At 37.7% G+C, this 16,589-nt stretch overlaps 1 protein-coding gene across 1 annotated transcript in view; it reads left to right on the top strand.

Annotated features, from left to right (window-relative positions):
• UTRN (utrophin) overlaps positions 1–16,589 on the top strand; it is a 419,780-nt gene that overhangs the window by 329,584 nt on the left and 73,607 nt on the right. The window contains exons 56-58 of the mRNA XM_009282506.2: positions 407–553; positions 2,002–2,080; positions 7,554–7,614. Of these exons, the coding sequence (XP_009280781.1) occupies positions 407–553; positions 2,002–2,080; positions 7,554–7,614 (287 nt within the window). The remainder of the gene's footprint in view (positions 1–406; positions 554–2,001; positions 2,081–7,553; positions 7,615–16,589) is intronic.

The raw sequence follows: 16,589 nt of genomic DNA, 5'->3' as shown, positions 1-16,589 counted from the left end.
TAATACTGGAAAACTGTAGTTACTGAATACATTTTTTTTCTTAAGAGCACTTGACAGGCTGTATACTGTTAAAGCTCCTGATAGAGCGTTGCGTATTTCTTTTTGGAAAGAAAAGCTCTAAAGCCATATGGCACCACTAAAAACCTTATTTAAATTGTTTTAGCGGCACAATTTGGATATGGGCATTTGAGTAAATTTCATACTATTTTTCTCTAAAGAGGGATATGAAGGAGTTAATAAGAATATTGAAGTGATTGAACTTTCTTTGCTGGAGAACTCAGAGTTGCGTACAGTTGTTTAGGATAGGCTGCCACGTTGGGCAAGTCAGCTCCATGTTGAGTTTACGGTGGCTTTTGTGCTGCTCAGATGTCAGTTAAGCATAAATTTATGCTTCTTACTCTTCTAGGCTTTTAGAGAAGAAATTGCTCCCATCAACTTGAAAGTTAAAACAGAGAATGATTTGTCCAGTCAGCTGTCTCCACTTGACCTTTATCCATCATTAAAAATGTCTCGCCAACTGGATGATCTTAATATGCGGTGGAAACTTTTACAGGTATTCTTCTGAATGTGTACAGTAGGTGGTGGGGGGGATGCTTCTCACTCTCTTCTGTTCTCTTAAAAGATGCATTATTACCATTTGTTCATTATTTCTGTCTTTAAGGTGTTACGTTAATGGTACCAAAGCAACAAAGGGAGCTGTCTTTCCTTCTGTGGCTTGACCAAAAGCTTTTCCTTTCAAGCTGTCTCAGCAGTTTACTCACTCAGGAGACTGCATTAATCTCTGGAGACTAGTGGGAACTATTGCTGCATGCTTTTTTGTATGTCTTATAGCAGTATTTTTACTGCATAAATCATTGTTACCGAAAACTGGTGTACATATTTCTGTTGTGTTTCCAGCTCCTGTGAAAGCTGTTTTGGTTTTGAATGTTCGGTTTCTGCAGGGAATTTCACTTAAAGTGACTTAAGTATTAGTAGAGCTATAACAAGATGTGAGCAATAGCAGATTTAGCATTATACAACAGAAGACGGTATGCTGTGAGAGAGATTCATATTGCTTAGTTATGATTATTGTACTTAAATGGTCTGAGAAAAGTAAATCAATGTGCCTGATTACAGTTCAAACTCATGCACAGTTTCACAGTGAATGGTTTAATGAAGTTTCTTACATCAGTTAAAGTTCATTTATCAATTTTTGCACTTTCTCACTCTTTTTTTTCGTAGGAAATACTTACCGTTGAGTCAGCTGCTATTTATTTCTTTACCTGGTTTCTAAGGGTGATATTAAGTGTCTGAAAGAATTGGGGGAAGGATGGAGGACCTGTTCCCTCTCTAGCTGAGGGTAGTGGGACTGAATTTTCAAAACCTGGGCATCAGCTTCTGGGCTAGTAGTTTTGAATCAGTCGCTCCTGAGAGGCAAAACTATTAATGTGTCTTATCAGTCCTTCCCTTTCCTAATGTAATTTGGTAGTGGGTTTTTTTGGGTTTTTTTCTCTTTCTTTTTTTGTGTCCTCTCAAATTGAGTTAACTAAGCAGCCAAACTGCTGCTGGGTGTGTTAGTGCAGTTTTAATTAATAAACCAGGGGGGAGTTATGTCAGCCAGTGAAGTGGTATCTTCCAAAATGGTTCTGTGCTGGAAAGGCAACTGTGAGATCAATGCAATCAAACTGAGACCGGCTGTCTGTGGAAATTTGGACAACAGAAGGGTTGGGAGGAGGTCAGAAACCTTAGCAGTCGGCTGTAGTCACCATGAAACTACTGTTGTTTGTTACTGACCTGCAGTACTCGCACGAGAACACTGCAAGATATCAACATGACTTTCATCAAGCAAATGAAAGAAAAATAGTAGCTTTGAATAGCTGGAGGTCAAATAAGTGCTATGACACACAGAAAACTTAAATTTATTTAGCCAAAAATGAATGTAAACAAGTGTTTTTATTATCATGGCCCTGGTGTCACAAAGTAAATGCAATGTAAATTTTGTGTACGTGTGTTTATGTGTAGGTGTCTGTAGAGGATCGCCTTAAACAGTTACAGGAGGCACACCGAGATTTTGGGCCTGCATCACAGCACTTTCTTTCCAGTAAGTTCTTTGAATTAATAGATGCTTGTGAGATATGACGGCTTTCTCAAACACAGACTGCTCTTTACTCCAGGTTTCCCTATGGCTTGAGGAACAGGAAGTTCCTCTTCCATGTTGTTATCTACCCCCCTGTTTTTGTAGGGGTGTTACATCTGCATAACTTCACTGACATTCTCACTGGCATGCTTCCCTCGGATCACTGTAATATCTCACCGAGTTATGGTTGCACCCCTGGTTGCTTTATTCTTTGTCCTCTATTTGCTGCAAGGTCTGACCTGTGGCTGTCCCACAATCTTTATGTGTTCATAACCGCATCTTCTCATTCCCTGCTACCTCTTTCCTCAGTTTCCTTTCACTTCCACATTTGCTGGGGTGACACAAAGGAAGAGCTGCCTGGATTTTTTTTTATTAAAGGCTTCATGTCATACATTCCTGGAACTTCAAATAAAGGGGTGGGGAAAGCAAACCTGCATCACTTCCTCTTGAGACCCATCCTTGCATCTTTTTCTATTTAGTGAAAATTTTAGAGATGTAAACCTACAATCTCCCATATACTAAGAGGGCAAAAGCAGATGCTTTTGCTCCCTCGTTCCCATTTGACTTATTCGTTACAGATAGATAGGTTGTGATATCAAGATCCGTGTTGATTTTCTGACGTTCTAGCCTATCTGCCATCATCAGAGCTCATGATACAAAGTGCTAACCCAATCTGCTCTCTGGTTTTTAACCGAGGGCTTCAATAATAAAGATAAAATTATTGCAGGAGTTGAGAAGTGAACATAAAAATGATCAGCTCTGTCCCAGAGATTCTCAAGTGCTGTATGTCACTGTATAGCTAAACAGCTAATATAATTTAAAACAATAAATACATCTTGATTTCTTCTTGAGTTACATGACAACCGTGTTCTTATTTTAAATTGAGAACTAGTTTTTCAGTAAACATCATGGTAAACAAGATGCAGTGTATTTAAAATATTATGGCTGTTACACAAAATAATGATTCCTGGAGCCACTTTGTCCTTTTTTTTAATTGACAGAACAAACAAACAGCTTTAAAAGTATGTGATTTTTTTTGTTTTGTGTTTTTTAAACCCCATTAGAAGTTCTGTCCCAGAGATTCTCAAGTGCTGTATGTCACTGTATAGCTAAACAGCTAATATAATTTAAAACAATAAATACATCTTGATTTCTTCTTGAGTTACATGACAACCGTGTTCTTATTTTAAATTGAGAACTAGTTTTTCAGTAAACATCATGGTAAACAAGATGCAGTGTATTTAAAATATTATGGTTGTTACACAAAATAATGATTCCTGGAGCCACTTTGTCCTTTTTTTTAATTGACAGAACAAACAAACAGCTTTAAAAGTATGTGATTTTTTTTGTTTTGTGTTTTTTAAACCCCATTAGAAGTATTGCATAGTGTTGCCACAGTGGTTTTGTAGCCCTTCCAATCTCAAACTTGTAACCTTCACCTAGTCAGTACACCTATGTAATAATTTGCTAAAAAGAACACTGATAGAGTGGTATCTTTGGCAGTGTTGAAAAACGACAGATTAACTGTTTGGGAGAGTAGTCAGTCTAGTCTGTGTAATTAAAACAGACTAGGAAGCAACGTAGAGAAGATGCAGTTTCCCCTGCTCTGGCTGGTTTGAGAAGTTCCTGACTTCTCTCCTGTGTCACTGTTAAGGCTATTCACCTCTCTTCACCTGGACCAATGCAAATGTTCAGGTGACTGATTGTGGGGGTGGGGGGAAGAATCAGTGAAAGAGTCCACATGTAAAACAAGGAAGCCTGCCAGGCAAGGTTGGCTGGTTTTGTTTGCCTTGACCTGTATCATTTCCTTGATTTGGCTTACAGCATGCTACAACAAATAATTGCATTCACAAGACTGAGTGGTGAATTGGCTTTGTTGCTGAATAAAACATCCATAGCATTATGTCCAAAGAGGCTATGCAGTGCCTTATTGGCATGCCTCGGCCTTGCTTAGGGCATCTTCTCAGGCTTAAGGGAACATCCAGTTCACGTTACATACAAAAGTCAAGAAGCTAAAGTTTCCAGAATGCATGTTGGTAGACACCGCAAAGAGCTATAGCCAAATACCACAGTCCTGGAAAAACAAATAATACGCAGTTATCCATTTAAATTATTTGTTAAAAACAACCAACCTCATTCCCCACACAAACTACAGCAAAAACTTCTTAAAAAAAAAAAAAAAAATCTGTTTTAAGAGCTTGAACTAGACAGTTACAGAACTTAATACCTACAACTTTATATAAAGTCTATTAAATGAAAGTCAGGGACGGTAACTTCAAAAGGAAAGTAATAAAAAAATCATTAAATCTGGAAAAATGAAGGTTTTATTCTGACAGGTTGAAATAGTGCGTATTCTAAATCAAATTTTTCAAACCTTTTTAGCAGCCATAAATGACTTCTAACTGTGAGGAACAAGTAGAGTGGTAGTCTGAATAAAATAACCTCAAACTCCTAACACTGAGATTATGATATGTATGTCTCGTGCAAATCTTTATCTCCAAAGTTGCACTTCTGAATTAGGGGGGAGGTTTTTATCTGTGCTCATTTGACAGCAGCTATTTTAAATTTACCTCACCTACCTGTTACTCTTCCTCCAAATCCTAACAAGAGACCATAGCTTGCCATCATACCATTTTCAGCTGACTAGCTCCCACTTGTCATTTAATCAGTAATTTCTGCTAGCAAAACACCTATTTCTACCTGTTAATCAGATTCATAGAATCATAAAATAGCCCAGGTTGGAAGGGATCTCAAACGATCATCTGGTCTAACCTATGGCAAAGGGAGCCTAGATGATATTATCTAACGCCCTGATTCCAGCCCCCTTAATCCAGTGATTTCACCTCTGCATTGGCTAGTAATGTTTCTCTACTAAAAAGACATGGTGCAGCATTTAATACTGCTGTTGGAGTTCTTGGAACACCAATTACATGGATTCACCCAGACCATCGCTAAGAAAGTGCTTCAGAATATTTTTGAAGACTAGCAAACAATATGACATTGGCCCTTCCTAAAATGTCCTGCAGTAGGAGGCTGAGGTAAAGCAGTGTTAGTAGGCCACTACAATCTATGATCCCTCGCTCTGCTGAGCTACTTTTCCCCTCCCATCAGCGTTAGCAGAATTCGATTGCTCTTTTTTTCAGTGCTTTTGAGATGGAAAGTAAGGTCCTTGCAAGTTAGTTACTGATCGGTAAATTTTACACATCCCTAATACAGACACAGATGAAGAATCCTTATAATCCGTTACTTTTTGCAAAAAGATTGTTTTGCTGTCTCTTGCCTTTAGAAACAATAACTTGCTTTTTCTGTAATTCATTTATTTTCTAAGGCCCAAGATGTACTCCTCTCTCTTGTGTTTCTTGTATACTTTCATAGAAGAATCCATGAGCACCCACAGAGTGCTGACTCCACATGTTCCCTAACAAAATAGCCTAGGTCTTCAAGTGGCCTGCTCAAAGCATCTCTTGAGTGGTGTCCAGCCTTACTAATATCTGCAGACCTGCTAGTGAGTGCCAGAATCAATAACTACTCTGTTCACTTTTCATCGAGAAACTGATTTTAAAAAACGAACGGGAATTTCATTTTGCAGAGTTTCATGCAGCAGAGAACTGGCAATGTTTTTAGAAAGAATGTTCCCAAATAAAAGACTTGGTCAGTAATAATTAACAATTTAATTTATTATCTTGTTTAGTCCATATCTGTGTCTGTGCAGAATATCTATAGTCTGTCATAGCACAGAAATTGTACCTAAGCAAACTGTGGCCAAATTTTTCTTCTTAGTTAGCTGACATAATTAGTGTAGTAGTACCGGAGCCACCATAGGTGCCAAATGGCAATACTAAAGAATGAAACTCTAAACCTGATGGCCACCTTCACCTATCCGGTTGATTTTTTTTTTCTTTTTTTCAGAGTTATGAATGCTTAAGGATTATTTTTTAGTTAACTACCTCTATTTGAGCATTTAGTCTTTACTATGTTTTTTCTGTAGCCAGTAACTACCTACCTCTTTATTGCAAATGTTATTTTCTTCTTTAAACAATAATATGGAATTTTCTCTATTTTTTCCAGTGAGTAATGTGGTTTACTTGGTTCCTGTAGTTTCCCAAATATTCTTCCCAGTTAATCTGTCTTTCAGTACATGAATGTTTCTTAAATTACAAACCATGAAATTTTGTGTGGTCCAGGAAAAGGTCACAGCTGTTAAACTGCTCAGGGAACAGCTGGCTGGGAGCAGGGCGAGACCTGCCTCTCTCTGCAGCAGCACCAGCCTATGGGGTTTACGCAGCTTGTAAGTCTTTGCTGCAGCCTGAGAGGTCTTAGGGGAAGAGGAGAGAGTTACTTTCAAATGGATTTTTTTTTTTCCAAGGAGGGATGAGCTCTGAAGTGGGCCGTGCTTGTAGAAAATTGCATTAATTGAGAGTTTAATTCCTTGAGTGTGGCTCAAAGCTGTCTCTCACTTTACCAGGTTTTTAAACAGGGGTGTTAGCAGCTAAGAGTAGGCACTCTGTCTTGGAAGTGTTGACATATGTGTACAGTACAAATTCATCCCATTGTGATGATCAGTTATTCCTACCTGTTCTTTCAATCTCTGCTTCTACAGTGAATCTAGTGAAGTGAGTTTCTTCTACAATAAACCCCTAATTAACCAGGCACTAGTCTGGTAATTTCTGGTAGGACATATACGTACCTATGGTTCTTCAGTAAATAGCTACTTTTAAGTTGTGCACCAGCAGTCCTGTTGGCTTGAACACTTTTTCCCCTCTTATCTCCTGGGATCTTTAGATAAGCAGAGTTGTAGTGTCATGTATGACTTCACGCCTTTTGCAGCTTGGCGTGCAGAAGGTTTCTTGATGTTATGGATGATATCTGTTGATGTATCAGACTCGCATAAATTCTGCAAAGATTACTGCTGTTCAGCAAGGAGGGCAAAGGCAGGTTTTAATGCCTTTTTTTGTTGGTCATACGGTGTTAATCAATATTAATTTGAGTTGCAAATAGGAGCTAAGTGTTGTAACTAATAAAAATAAGGTTGATATTTCTCCCTTTTGTTCTGTTGCAGAGCATTAATTATAGTAGTGGAAGCATTTATTTTCAAAGCTTAAACTGATGATAATTCTAGGGAGGTAGGAAAACCAGTGTCTCCATTTTCCCTGGATGGATAGCTTGCTTGCTCAGAATTTATTATCCTTCTTTGAAGTAGAATCACCACATTTGTTTTATTTCCAGCTTGGCATCAAATAGATGCCTAAAATCGTCTTGATAGATTGCCGTCGTTTTCTCCAGCTGATTTTCTAATTACTGAAAGTTGTGTGGGAAATTTTAATTGTTCCCATTTAATTTATTATAATAGTTTTAATTGTAAAATAAATAAAGTATAGTTGGATTTTTTTTATTTGACAGGTGCTTTCTAATAATTACCTTCTCTTTATTTCCTCAGCCTCAGTACAGTTTCCATGGCAGAGATCTGTTTCACATAACAAAGTGCCCTATTATATCAAGTAAGTTTGCCTTGATTCTTTTTTCCTTAAGCATAACAGAGGGTCTTATCACCATAACCTGGCAGAAAAACATAAGTACTAAGTAGTAACTAGAAATGTTATCAAGAGTTTCTCTACATAGTGTTATATATAGCATATATAGCATATATATAGCATAGTGTTATGCTATATATGTTCATGTTTATTGCTTTGCATACTGTATAATTTAGAAAGATGTAAAAAGAAATCAATGACAAACCCTAACTAAAAACCCCACTCAAACAGGTAGGAAACAGCAGAGATGCTCCAGTGTAATACAGTATCAGTAGTCAAACTAGGCTTGTTCTTATGTGTGTGGCTCGTCCAGAGTATAAACTGTAAAGGGAAGAAAGCTGAATACATAATGTATTTAAAAATGCAAAGTTTATAACCTATAGCAGAACAGTGGTGACTAATATCTGCAGAGCCCATTCATCATTTTGTGCAAAATTCCTTCAGAAATAGACACGTGTTGATTGTCCTTCTGTCATTTACTTTATGGAAGTTTTTATCATAATTAATATAAATGTAAAATTAACATAAATATTGACAAAAATTGTACAAATACCTTGGTTACCAAGAGGAATGGTCAAGATACTTATTTTGAAAATAATAAGAAATACTTAGCTACGGAGATATGGAGATTTTGATGTGTTCTACTCAGAGCAATCCTTAACTTGGGTTTTCTTACTCCATCAGCATTTACTTATGTACTGTTTGCCAAGACTTTAAAGGTCAAAGATTGCAGCTTTGAGAGAAGGATAGCTTTTTGCCAGAGAGGTAAATGAAATTTTAAGAAGGTACAGTGTATAGTAAGCCAGATCCAGAGTAGTTCATTTTGGGCTGAAGGAAATCTGTTTTAAAATGTTATCAGTTTGAGTTTGGAAAAGAAGTAGGTTTTTAAGTCTGTAGGATGACTATGAATTGGACCTACAGATAATTCATTCTAAAACGAACGTCAGTGAGGACTTTGTGCTATTGCATATTGCTCTGTCATAAATCTGAGAGCCCCATTTTGTGTTTCAAACAATTGATGAGTGCTTGAGAGCTTTGAAGAGCAGGTAACAGTAAATCTATGTTGGTCAAACCTGTTGCCATCATTCTTGAGGTGTGACGGTTGTTTTTAAACTGTGGTATGAAGATTAATTTTTTTAAAGGGTAGGTAACTAGAAAAAGGAAAAACCTGCTGTGAAGATGCTTGAATTCTCTGTAAAAGCATTTGTGCCTCTGCTGAAAAGTTTTGCAGGAGGCAACAAAAAGCTGTGACACGCTGGAGGAGCGGTTCCTCTCTCAGCCCCGAGTGTAAGAGGAGAGGGCAGAGGTTGGATGTGGAGGCACACTGACTGCCCGGACTTGGGCAGCAGTGCAATTAAAATGATCACACCTACAGCAGTAATTCAAAGAAAATGTTGAAGCATCAAACTACAGAGAGCAAGAGAAAAAATACCCTGAAACAGTCTTTTTTTTCTTATGGGTATGTCCTTAGTGGGCATTGAAAGATGGCAATTCACGTCCCTGCTCTACCTGGTCAGAGCTGGTAGCTGAAGTTGGGAGTGTTTACCAGGTGTGAGTTGGCCTGCGGAGGGATCTGTGGAGCTCCCAGGTACGCTCAGAGTTGGAGGACAGAGATAGGATGGATAGTCCTACAACAGATGGAACAGACTAAGATTAAAGCTTCTGATCTGTGCTGAGCAAAGCAAAGATTTAACTTGAATATTTCATATGCATATCTTTTTTTTCATACTTCATAATACATTTTTTTGAGTTTCTGGGCATGCCCCACCTCATCCAGAGTTCAGTTTTTGAGAAATCTTTTTTTATCATGACTAGTTCCGAAGAAAGTCAGTCTTTCCAGTGTGCGCACTAGGTGCAATCCTGCAAGCACATGACTTGGTGGCAAAGTATCCACTGATACTGTGGGCTCGCTCTGATAGTAGTGTGTTGGCTGCCCTGGAGCTAGATTGGGGAATGAAGCCAGTCGGGGCTGAGAAATAAACCCCAGCATCTCTCAGAAATTGTTTTAATGGTCTTGCACAGGAAGATTAATAAAGGGGCAGAAGTGTAGGGCAAGTTCTCTGAGGGTCGAGGTCTTACAGAAGCAGAGACCAATGGTTTATTTTGAGGATGGCTTTAATGAAGTCAACAGAATTAACTACTGCATCTTAAAGATGACTTTTCCAGTAATCTTTCCCTACTTTCAACATGATACATGCTGCTGAAGCACCAATGGTTTATTTTGAGGATGGCTTTAATGAAGTCAACAGAATTAACTCTTAAATCTTAAAGATGACTTTTCCAGTAATCTTTCCCTACTTTCAACATGCTGCTGAAGCAGTGTCTTGATTCTTGTGTCTAAGAGAAGAATGATACATGCTGCTGAAGCAGTGTCTTGATTCTTGTGTCTTGAAAGAGGAGAAGAATGTTACATGTAACCAGTAGGATTTATTTATTTTAAAAAGCTTGAGGAGGAATACGGAGTCTGACAAGCAGACTGACCTTGGCGGTTTCCTTCATTTCTTATTGCTTACTGATCTAAACTTCAATGTTGGCAGTAGCAGCTAGATGAAACACAGAGTTGTGGAAAATAAAGCAGAAAAAAGCTGATTCTGAACTTCATTTGCTTTGGTATGATCAGGCTGGAGAGTACTCTTAGCTTTAAATATTCTTTTAAATCTTCATCTATTCCCTAATTTCAGATATAGTTTAAAGAAGAGAGGAAAATGATGCTGACACAAAAACTTATTTGATTGGAGTGATTAGATGAGCTTTTGTAATACAATTCAAGAGAACAGTCAACAGGATTTAATGGTGGTTGTTTATATAGAAAGAAATTCTGGGAAAGAGGCAAAGATTAAGTTAATTTTCTTACTTTTTTGTTTAATTGTACTAACCTCTTTGAATGAGGTGCCTTTGATGTAAAACACAGCATGAGTAGAAGGAACAGTTATGATGAGTCTCAATAAGTATCATTCGAGAGCAATTATATTTACTGTTTTTACAGCGAGACTTGTATGTTCAGAGAGAAAGTTTAAAGTACCAGTTGTTCATTTTATGGGGTAAGGAAGAAAAACAGCAGATGAAGGAAAATAAAAGTATGATTCAATGATTGGTGGCTGAAAAATAAGAATTTTTTAAAATTAATTTTGAAAGGGAAATAAATGCTAATTGAAATCAGGCTACTTTAATTCTGAATAAGAACATACACTCTTCTTAGACAACCACAAATTCATACCTTTACTTCATTTTGGTTGCTTTTTGTGAGTGTCCTTGAATGAGAAATGTGAAATATTCAGAAGTGACACAGCTGTAGATGATGATGTAGTTGTACCTCTGTTAAGATGAGTATTTAAAACAAAAAATACCGCACTCTTCGCAGTTTTATTGCACACAGAGAATGGAGTTTAAAAAAAATGTTAGGGAACTGCAGCTAAGAAGGCAGGAGGGAGCACTTTAGGTAGCAATGAATCTGTAAGGAGAATGTCAAAATGCTGCAAGACGTCTGTATTTTCAGATGAGCAGCATTTATTCTGTTTGTTTCCTGATGCCAGCGGTAACTTGCACTTATATGCATAGAGAGAAATGTCTCAGAGAAAGAGCTGCTTAGTGTGCCAGCACACCATGGTGGCTTTGGGGTGCAGCTTGTTCTCCCCACCCTATTGCTAACGGTTGGCATCTCCACCCTTTCTGGGGTTGTAACGGAACCATGTGACAGATTAAAAAGCCAGCGTACAAACTCCTCTGCCCCGTAAGTTCAGACAGAGGCAGTCTCGGTTTGGGCATTTTGGAAAGGAGTGACTATTCTGCTTGGCTGGAAGAAGGATTTATAATTCATTGAGCCCAGGTTTATCAAGGTGTGTGCCCCCTGGGCTATGGCAGATATTTGGTTGAACTGAACCTGCACACATGATTTAGCCTGTCTCTTTTCTGCTCTTGAATTATCTTACTATGTAAGCCACATTTGCCAAATGGCTTTGCCTCTGTTGATGTGATTTTATTTAGTCCTTTTTGCTTCCTGTTTGATTTTTTTCTTAATGACAATTGATAGAAGTTTTTGTATTTCTGTAGTCTGAGTCTTCTCTGTCGCAGTAGAATTCAATCAATGAAAACCTGACTGTAAAATCTCGATGCTGTTAAAAAAAAAAGCTTAGTCTTCCATACTTTATAAAAAAGAATGGGAATAATAAGCAGTATGGAGGGGGATACAGCACAGTAGGCACAGTATTTACTGATGCACTTTTGGTAATAAAAGTGTGAAGTTTGGACAAAAGGCTTGGCAAACTTGCCATTGAATACATATTTCATAGGTTGGTTTGCAGAGGTTTGAGATTTAATAAGGAGAGTTTTCTGCTGTTGTTCATTTATAACTATTTGAATCACACAAATAAAACATGCTTGGCCTCTATAACAGAAAATGAAAAAAAGCCTATATTACATAGCACTTCAATAAAAATATTCTACAGAGAAACAGAAGAATGAAGGGGACACCATATATGATTGTTAAACATCTTTGAGGAATACACGATGAACTGAAAGGAATGTGCAGAAAACATAATTACCCTAGCATTTCTCACTGTTGTTTTTAACTGTAATTTAAGTGTTCTTCAGCTGTGTACCTTTCAATGCTATAAATTATTAGATATTTGTACTGTGCAGAAGAAACAAAAGGGTAATACAGAAAGGGTCACAGTGAGTTTAATCTCATACAATTTCTTGGTGTAATCATTCAATTAATCATTATTAAAACTCCATAGTCACCTGGTTACTTTTCTGTAATTCTGCAAAAAGACTGCATCACCAACATCTTAAAAATCCCATTTTATCACTTCCTATATCATGTTCAACTTTAGGGGGGACAGGAATAAAATGCTTTCTGCTTCTCCATTTTTTTCAAGACTCTTCAGGAAGTCTTTCCCGAAGTTTGTTTTACGCCTGTATGGGGAAGAGGGGGAGAACTAATGGAACTGGGCAATTCAACTTTTTCTTGTTCTAGCTATATCCATAACCCCATTCTTAGAAATATTAAGAAGTATTTCCCTTGGAAGGGAAAATAAAATGTAATTTGCAGCAAGAGATAATACAGGATTCAGTTTTTGAAACTTTCTTCAATTACCAGTTCCTGTGCTGGTCTTCACTTTCTATTAAAGAAATGCAGTAGTACATTTTCTCTGGAGGGATTTCAAAATATCTGCATATAAATTGCTCCACCAACCTCTAATATACATTACCCTTGCAATGCTTTATGCCAACTCTCTTTCACCACAAAACAGTATTTTCTAATGGGCTTAAAAAGAAGATAAAGCACCATGTCATATTTATAAAGTGGGGATGATGTTATGCCATTTGAAATTTGGCAAGGACAGCAAAGTCAGAGTTCTGAGTGCTATTGATTCATTAGTGATCAGTAAAGATACTGATTTCAGTTAATGCTTTGTGCAAATGACTACAGGATCAGAAAGCTACTTAACATAATGCCAGAGTACTGTTTCAGTGTCTGCTCTTGTGGTGTTTGCCATTGGTTATCAACACAGACATAGGCCTTGTCTGTGCTAAGAAATGATAAAAACCCCACAAACCTGTCTCTAGTTTTCTTTCTTGTAGACAAAAAGCTAAAAAAGAACAAATTTAGTCTTTTTTTTCCACAACTCCACGGGCAGCTTGAAACACCTGGAAATGTACAACTTACTCCATTCATTTCAACAGGACTGTTCTCTTATTTCTAGAGAGCATAAGTTAAGACATGCTATCTGTTTCTCAGCTCTTTATCTACAACCAGGAAGTGTTTTTAACAAGGATTATCTTTGCCAATTATAATTAGAAAGCTGCCAGCAAACATAAAGGATAAGAAACAGATTGTAAGGGTAAATGTTTGTCATTTAAGCTTTAGAGCACTTCATTAATATGTAGGTTTTTAAATTTGGAATATTTTATGGTTATAATGTTTATTTAGTGAAATTTACACAAATGCATTTAGACTTCTTAAATGACACTGTTTTGTCATATAATCTCTATGTGGATGCATGTTTTGCTGCATGGCTTATATTGTGTCAGTAAGTTTTGGCAGAAGAGACCTGGGAGACTCTTACTCTGAATAACTCAGTCTTTCGATACTAACCAGAAAAATAACACTGAATGAATTCTCTTGTGGCTCAGTTAGTGAAATGCTTTTAATTCTTCCCTGACTGATCTATGTGGGAAGATGTAACGTTCACACCACTGGTGTTACTGTCCTGTAGACCAGCTCATTTCTATCATAGCAGAAATCCCTTCCTACGCCACCCACTGTGCAGAATGAAATCTCGTAACTTCAGCTCCTGTAGACCTTGAAAAGTTCTTTTTATCCAGTACCATCTACATGCAAGATGAATGATGAGCCCAACTGTTGTTCACTTTCACTCAAAGTAAGTATCACCTCAGTCTACAAGTAGTTCTTCCTGAACCTAGTAGAGTACTTGCAAGAGAGGGTGCTCCTTGGCGTGACTATCACTGCGACCTGGGACAGAACTGCCACAGTAGTTGTAACAGAGAGGGAGGACTCTGTAGATTGTCTGCTCTTGGTTAAATGCTTGTTTTGAGTCTTTTCAGAAGTTCAGTGCGATGACTAAAAATGATGAACTTCTCATGTATTTTCACAAGTTACCATGTAAAATTCTTTTTTTTTTTTTTTCCGTCTAACTTGAGCATCATTCCAAATTTAGATTTCCATTAGCTTCTCTGCAGGCTTAGTTTTCCGTCATTGGGGTTACAGATTGTTTTCTATAGAAAAATACAGAACATGGCATTTCTTCACTTTCTTAGCAGACAGTTGCTAGCAGGGTGGAATTTTCTGAAGACTTCCTGTTGTCTCTCTGTGGTGAAAACAATCCATCCAATTCTACCTAATTGCCTCCTGGGACTTACCAGAAGTTATGGCCTCCAGACGAATCAAGCTGGAGCTCTCTGCATGATCTAGTAAAATCATTTTGCCTGGAAATCTTCAGAAAATGACTGCAGCACTTCTGTGAGTGAATTGCATACTGCTTTAGTTTCTTACCTTGTTTTAGCAACTCTGGTAATTAGCAATTTAGCAATTTCTGATCCTTTGCTCTAAGGATGACATCTTTCACATATACATGTAAAATAAATACGAAGAAATTATATAATCTTTTGTTTATCAATTTCCTTGTTCTTGTAGGTCTGATGTCTTGTATGTTATTTATGTTTACTGAGCAAGGTGTCAGAGAAGCAGGGGAACATCCAAGTCTGCTTTTACTCGTTGGGCAATAACCGACAGGCAGTTGTAACGGCTGCGGTGCACATTTTAGAATAGGTTGCTGTGTCATGAATTTGCATAAAAAGGAGCTATGAGATCCCGGTCAGAAAGATCTCCCCAAATTTCATCAAGTTTGTCTCATCTGTTACAGACCATCCAATACTGTAAAGTTTGTGAGCGCGTTTCTCAGTGCTTGATCTGCTTGCGTTAGTCTTGCATCAGTAACACAAAAGCTACTGTAGCTACAGCAGAGAAAGATGGATCTTACTTCAAAGAGCTGCTTTACAAACCAAATCACCAGAAAGCACTTCGTCTTGCATGCCTCCGGTTTGGAGCGCCTAATAAAATGACTCCTTTCTCTGATAGTTTTATTTGTAGCGTAGGAAGGTTATCTGCACACCCATTTTTTCTTCCTGTGAAAATCAATTTGTGTCTACGTAAAAGTCCCTGCATATTATGGAATTGTTATCAAACAAAACTTTACATTAAGAAATGTCGCTGTTGAGACTGATTCCTTCCCTCTCCCCCAGTTTTTTATAGCTCTTTTTAAATTTACAGTCACATTTTTTTTTCCTCAGCTCTGTCCAGTGTAGTCTGGCTTTCATGTCTTCTGTCTCGAAAATGGAATATATTCAGTGGCGGGAGAGGCACTGCCCGCAGCAGTGGAGTTGCTGCCTCCTTTGACCTGAATGGATTGTTGAGTCAGTGATTCACTCACTCTAAGCCCATTCTTCTTCTCTGTTGGATCTGTGTACAGGATTGCCACGGATGGTTTCTTGCTAGGTGTTTTGGGATGAGGCTGACATAATCACGTTCACCTTGTGTAGTCATTTAGCAGCTGTCAGGTAGTATTGACTTCTGGGTAATTATGGACAAGCCCGGGTGAAGGGATTCTCTCTTGCCTTTTTTCTGTTCCACTGGATGATGTTCATGGGGCCTCCTTTCTCACATGATCCTAGTGGAAGGTAGCTACCAGTGTGGTGTACAGAAGAACTGAATGATAAACCCATTAGTCTATACCGAGTCTTGCACAAATGTATTTCTCTTTCAAATGAAAATAGAAACGTAAAATTATTTTCTGGTCATTCTTTTATTAGGTATACGTTTCATGAAAGTTCTGTGTTTTTCTCTAAAGAGAAAATTTAGCTGTTCAGGTATTTACTACATTAAATGGAGAAATAAGATGATAGCGCAGGATACAGAGATTTTGGATATCTCCTTCGCATTTTTCTGCTTCATATTAAGCACACACAAAATAGAAAAAAAATACTATCATTTTTGCATGGTATGTTGTCATGATTAAAGTAGGTTTTAGTCTTTCAGATAAAACTGCTACTGAAACTATGTACTTAAGACATACAGTTTCAATAATGAAACTGTTGTTTGTTCTTAAATCTTGGAAACCTGATTTAAGGAAAAAGCTTGATTGGTAATATCAGCTCTTATTCATTACATATGGGTTTATAAATTACTTAGAAGCCTGAATCACAATTAGATCTGCCCACATCCTAATTAAGCATTACAGCTATTCTCCTGGTTTCGGCTGGGATAGAGTTAGTTTTCCTTCTAGTAGCTGGTATGGGGCTGTGTTTTGGATTTAGGATGAGAACAATGTTGATAATACACCGATGTTTTCGTTGTTGCTCAGTAGTGCTTACACTAGTCAAGGACTTTTCAGCTTCCCATGCTCTACCGACTGAGAAGGCTG

Source organism: Aptenodytes forsteri, unplaced genomic scaffold (genome assembly GCF_000699145.1).
Source record: "Aptenodytes forsteri isolate BGI_AS27 unplaced genomic scaffold, ASM69914v1 Scaffold357, whole genome shotgun sequence".
Classification (NCBI taxonomy): Eukaryota; Metazoa; Chordata; class Aves; order Sphenisciformes; family Spheniscidae; genus Aptenodytes; species Aptenodytes forsteri.
This window is presented reverse-complemented; position numbering and strand designations above follow the sequence as displayed.